We start from the raw sequence: 6,000 nt of genomic DNA on the forward strand, positions 1-6,000 counted from the left end.
CTGTCGGCTACTGGGCTTGAACCTAGAACCTTCTTGCTGTGAGGCGACAGTGCTAACCATTACACTACCAGGAAAAGGAATGAAATCCATCCATCCATTATCTGTAGCCTCTTAGGGCCTCTGCATGCTCTTGCGACAAGGCTTTCGCAGATAGCTTTTCACAGACAGTTGTAATTTATCGTTGAGCAGGGAGTAATAGGCGTGCGCGATGTTATTCACCGCCACAACGCAAGGGGGTGCGAAGTCGCGAAATCGCTAAGAGTAGTTGGTGGGTGTGGTTAGTGGAGTGTTTATCCTCCGGTTACTTATAATGACTAGAACTGGAGTCGTATAGATGTCCGTACTTCCTCACTTCCTCGATCAACCGCTCTTCGTGCTGCTCCATCTTCGCTCGTGTTTTTAAAAATGGCGGTCGTGAAAACAAAACAAACCGGGAAAGTAGGGAAGCGGAAGTGCGTGTACAGCGGATGTAGAGTGGACCAATCAGAGCCCTCTTGTCTGCGACGCTGTCTGCGAGGCTTCTGCGGTGGTCACAATTTTTGGGAGGTGCGCGCAGAGCGTCTGCGAAGGTGGGGGGGGCTACGCAGACGCTATCTGCGAGGACTGGGTTGTCAGCATAAATTGGCCTTTATCCTGTTCTACAGGGTCGCAGGCAAGCTGGAGCCTATCCCAGCTGACTATGGGCGAAAGGCGGGGTACACCCTGGACAAGTCGCCAGGTCATCACAGGGCTGACACATAGACACAGACAACCATTCACACTCACATTCACATCTACGGTCAATTTAGAGTCACCAGTTAACCCGATCAGCCACTGGGCTTGAACCCAGAACCTTCTTGCTGTGAGGCGACAGTGCTAATCACTACACCACCAGGAAAAGGAATGAAGTCTTTAAATGTAATTTTCTCCCTTCCCCCCGACTTTAAAGTGACATACTTGCAAAAGATAAAAACGTACACAAAGTGTAACAGTGTCATTTGTAGAGCTATGTAGTAGAAAAATCTCAAAACTTGATCATGTAAAGTGTTTCCCCTTCCTGCCACAAGCTATGTTGACATGAAAAGGCATGGGCGTGTCTATATGACGCTTTGTGGTGGGCGTGGTAATGTCCTGGGAATCATAACAACAGAGCTGTTGATCAGCTTTCTGACCTTATCAATACAGCAGGTTATTCCAGAGAAAATAAAGCTATGTGTAAACTGGTTCTGAAACATGAGCCAGTTGTGAGAGCATGAGGAGGAACCTGAGATGAGCATCAGGACGGTATGAGAGTGCGATGAAGTCTAAAACCCGCAACATCCTGCTGGACGATGCGCTCTTGAACGCAGCTCGTGTTTCAGATGTTTGGATGAAGTTCGGATTTCACCATGTCATGTCATGTCATACCTCATCCCCCTCCTGGAGCCCACAACGACGCCCTGCAGCAGTGTCCACTCAGTCCTGAGGAACACCAGGACAACTTACCGGCATGTTTAACCGAAGGGTTGTCCTTTTTCTTGTCCATTTCTTCCTGCCATCCGTCTTCTTTGAATCCATCACAGAGCTTCCCATCTTCCTTCCAGATGTGCGCCTCTTAAAATAAGACTAATCTCTCCACCAATACACGGATTAACCTCTTAAAGCCGAACTAAAATTCCCTGTCTGCCTGATTATTTATATTTTCATCACAAAACAACAATAATGTAATTGATTATTATAATAAAAGCACTTCATTTTGTCAGTCTTATAATAATCATGAGAAACAACTCCAACAGAGACATCATGGGGAAAAAAAGGCGTTCTCTATTACTATTATTATTTGCAGCAGATTTACTTGTAGAACGCTACATTTTGTGAATAACAGAACTAAAATACCAAAGGTACAGTACTATTACATGTTCTAGCTCAATCTGCAGCCTACCTCAAGCCCTCCACACTTATAAAAAGCGCGCCGCATCCGCATCCCTACTGAGCCCAGCATTGGCTTTAAAGCTGTGCAGGTTCGTGTGGAAAGCCACAAGGACCAAAACACGTACAGCCAAGCACCACGACTGTGTACTTGTTCATCCTTAGCATCCCATCTCATCTCATCTCATTATCTCTAGCCACTTTATCCTGTTCTACAGGGTTGCAGGCAAGCTGGAGCCTATCCCAGCTGACTACAGGCGAAAGGCGGGGTACACCCTGGACAAGTCGCCAGGTCATCACAGGGCTGATACAGAGACAAACAACCATTCACACTCACATTCGCACCTACGGTCAATTTAGAGTCACCAGTTAACCTAACCTGCATGTCTTTGGACTGTGGGGGAAACCGGAGCACCTGGCGGAAACGGTGAGGGCATGCAAACTCTACACAGAAAGGCCCTCGTCGGCCGCTGGGCTCAAACCCAGGACCTTCTTGCTGTGAGGCGACAGTGCTAACCACTCCACCACCGTGCCACACCCTTAGTAACCGTGATGGCTCTGAAGCATGTCCTGACAAAAAAAAAATATCTCACCATAAGTCGCTATTGGAGGTGGCATGGTGATGTAGTCACCTCACAGCAAGAAGGTACAGGTTCAAGCCCCGTGGCCGGTGAGGGCCTTTCTGTGTGGAGTTTGCATGTTCTCCCCGTGTCCCTGTGGGTTTCCTCCGGGTGCTCCGGTTTCCCCCACAGTTCAAAGACATGCAGGTTAGGTTAACTGGTGACTCTAAATTGACCGTAGGTGTGAATGTGAGTGTGAATGGTTGATTGTCTCTGTATCAGCCCTGTGATGACCTGGCGACTTGTCCAGGGTGTACCCCGCCTTTCACCCGTAGTCAGCTGGGATAGGCTCCAGCTTGCCTGCAACCCTGTAGAACAGGATAAAACGGCTAGAGATAATGAGATGAGATGAGATTTTTTTTTAGTTCTCTAAAATGTATCAAATATAGAATGTTGGTTAAAATTGCATAATGTTTACTGTGTTGAAAAATAACCTCTTTTAAAAGAATTTGGCACGTTTGGCTTTCCATAAGCTCACATGTGCACTGGTGGTATGCATCTTTGCATTAAGACATACTTAGACCAGCGCTATAATATTTGCCACACCTTGAGCTGAATAGGATGGCTAGAATTCTTAATGAATCTAACAGTGGTGTAGTGGTTAGCACTGTTGCCTCACAGCAAAAAGGTTCTGGGTTCGAGCCCAGCGGCCGACGGAGGCCTTTCTGTGTGGAGTTTGCACGTTCTCGCCGTGTCTGCGTGGGTTTCCACTGGGTGCTCTAGTTTCCCCCACAGTCCAAAGACATGTGGTTAGGAGCGGCCTTGGGCTGAAGTGCCCTTGAGCAACCCCCAACTGCTCCCTGGGCGCTGTAGCATAGCTGCCCACTGCTCTGGGTATGTGTGTGTGTTCAGCGCTTCAGATGGGTTAAATGCAGAGAGGAATTTCACTATGCTTAAGGGTACATCTGATAAATTAAGTTGCTTTTCTTCTTCATGTTGATGAATTTTGTGCCCTGTTTCGTGTGCCATAATGTGTACAAGGAGGGTGGATGCGTCCCATATGGCCTGCTCTATGGTGGTAGCATATAGGCAGTATCCAGGCAGTATTCTGGAGATTCTAAAACATGTATACTTCTCTCTAGAGCTTGTTTGACAGCAGGCCTAAATAGCAGCTCTGGTACACAGGGCAGATTTTGGAGGGTTGATTTGCTTTGATGAGATCTTTACACTGTAGCAGAGTGAAGTGCCTTGTAACCTAGCTCGGTATGAAAGAGAACATTTGGTTCTGCGTTATGAACTGCACATCTCTACTCATCCTCCCTACACTAGGGATATAACTGAATATGAATACAGTATTCACAATTATAATATATTCTAAACACATATAAATACAGATCGGAACAGGAGTTGCAGTATTTACAGTATTTCTTTGGTCTGTCCTCATTTGTTTGCTCCAGTCGCTTTATTTAACTCCAGGATAAAAATATATTTCAAACATATTTCTTTACAAACTGCCCTTGAAATTCAGTGCCACTCCATATAGCCAGGGCTGACCACACACTATGCAGAGGGAAACATGTCTCCCTGTTGGGGTCCCCACAAATATATTTAGCCTAATTAATTTTAAAAGATATATAATAATAATAATAATAAATTGAATATTATTTGCATGCTGGTCTTTTTTTTGGTCATGAATAAATGAAACTCAGACAGAAGATCATACAGGCATTATAATGAGATGATCCCCATTATGGCTAGCGGCAGCAGTGAGTCACAGCTTTGCAGTAGATCCTGACAGCATGACCAGCACATTTTCTGGAATGTAGCAGGATCAAAATCTAAAGTAAATCTAATAAAAATATTATTAGGCGGCTATATGGGTGGGACAATCACTGAGAACTGTTGAGGTTATGTTCTGCAAATTGCTATTTGTGGTTATATTTTGTGAATGCAAAAATGACTTCTTTTTTTTTCCCAGCAGCCCTAGCTTGTTTTTATTCCTTGTGTTTTCCAGTGGGGGAGAGTGGCAGGGTGTACATCTAATTAAAAATAAAATAAAATAAAATAAAATTTAAAACACCATTCTGGTTTAGGCCACACCCATTGCACACTAAAGGATGTGACTTTGTATGGAATGCCATTTAAGGCAATAACAAACAAACAAACAAACAAACAAACAAGCCTGTTCTGAAATAAATAAACGAGCCAATATAGTTCAGTAAACAAGTAAATAATATATATTATATTTTATTTTAAAATTATGTTTTTCCAAGGACTAATTTAATTTTCTTAAGTGGCCTTTTCTTTCATAATTCCACATGTATTTATTTCAGGGGACTTTAATCGCCTCATGCCATGTTTATTTCCCAGCTCTTTTTATTTCCAACAGTTATATTCAGAATGGTGGTGTAGTGGTTAGCACTATTGCCTCACAGCAAGAAGGTCCTGGGTTCGAGCCCAACGGCCGGTGAGGGCCTTTCTGTGTGGAGTTTGCATGCTGTCCGCGTGGGTTTCCTCCAGGTGCTCTGGTTTCCCCCACAGTCTAAAGACATGCAGGTTAGGTTAACTGGTGACTCTAAATTCATACTGTGAGTGTGAATGGTTGTTTGTGTCTATGTGTTGGTGCTGTGATGACCTGGCGACTTGTCCAGGGTGTACCCCGCCTCTTGCCCATAGTCAGCTGGGATAGGCTCCAGCTTGCCTGTGACCCTGTAGAACAGGATAAGTGGCTACAGATAATGGATGGATGGTTCTGTTTCAAATAGAAAAAAATACATGGATACTCTAATAGAGACATTAAACTTAGCTTTACTCCACCAAAATTTGCCTCTCAAAATGCAGGAAATAGTGTTTTAGAGGGTTAAAAATTCCAAAATTTCCCAGAGGGAACACGTCGCCCCTCCATCCAAAACTTCTTTCCGTTGAGTCTGCATCTATTTATATATCTATAAATTTATTGTCTCATTTATTTATTTCAGGATTTATTTCATAGCCACGTTTGTCATCTCATCTCATTATCTCTAGCCGCTTTATCCTGTTCTACAGGGTCGCAGGCAAGCTGGAGCCTATCCCAGCTGACTACGGGCGAAAGGCGGGGTACACCCTGGACAAGTCGCCAGGTCATCACAGGGCTGACACATAGACACAGACAACCATTCACACTCACATTCACACCTACGGTCAATTTAGAGTCACCAGTTAACCTAACCTGCATGTCTTTGGACTGTGGGGGAAACCGGAGCACCCGGAGGAAACCCACGCGGACACGGGGAGAACATGCAAACTCCGCACAGAAAGGCCCTCGCCGGCCACGGGGCTCGAACCCGGACCTTCTTGCTGTGAGTCGACACCGACAACCACTACACCACCGTGCCGCCCCTGCCCCGTTTGTTTCATAGGCATATTTATTTATTTGTGTGTTTATTTACTTGTTTAATATTGACATAAATGGCATTCCATAAAACCCAGTCTTGCAGTGTTGCAATCAGGACGCTGTAATGCACCTCCGTGCCGCTTGGTGTCAGTAACACAACAACAAACCTCTTTCGCAAGC

At 44.9% G+C, this 6,000-nt stretch overlaps 1 protein-coding gene across 1 annotated transcript in view; it reads right to left on the reverse strand.

Annotated features, from left to right (window-relative positions):
• prkag2a (protein kinase, AMP-activated, gamma 2 non-catalytic subunit a) overlaps nt 1-1,590 on the reverse strand; it is a 281,713-nt gene extending 280,123 nt beyond the window's left edge. Inside the window, exon 1 of the mRNA XM_060900026.1 lies at nt 1,465-1,590. Within this exon, the coding sequence (XP_060756009.1) occupies nt 1,465-1,551 (87 nt within the window). The 5' untranslated portion in view covers nt 1,552-1,590. The remainder of the gene's footprint in view (nt 1-1,464) is intronic.
• Nucleotides 1,591-6,000: the final 4,410 nt, after the last annotated feature.

The sequence above is a fragment of the Neoarius graeffei genome, chromosome 19 (assembly GCF_027579695.1).
Source record: "Neoarius graeffei isolate fNeoGra1 chromosome 19, fNeoGra1.pri, whole genome shotgun sequence".
NCBI classification, from domain to species: domain Eukaryota; kingdom Metazoa; phylum Chordata; class Actinopteri; order Siluriformes; family Ariidae; genus Neoarius; species Neoarius graeffei.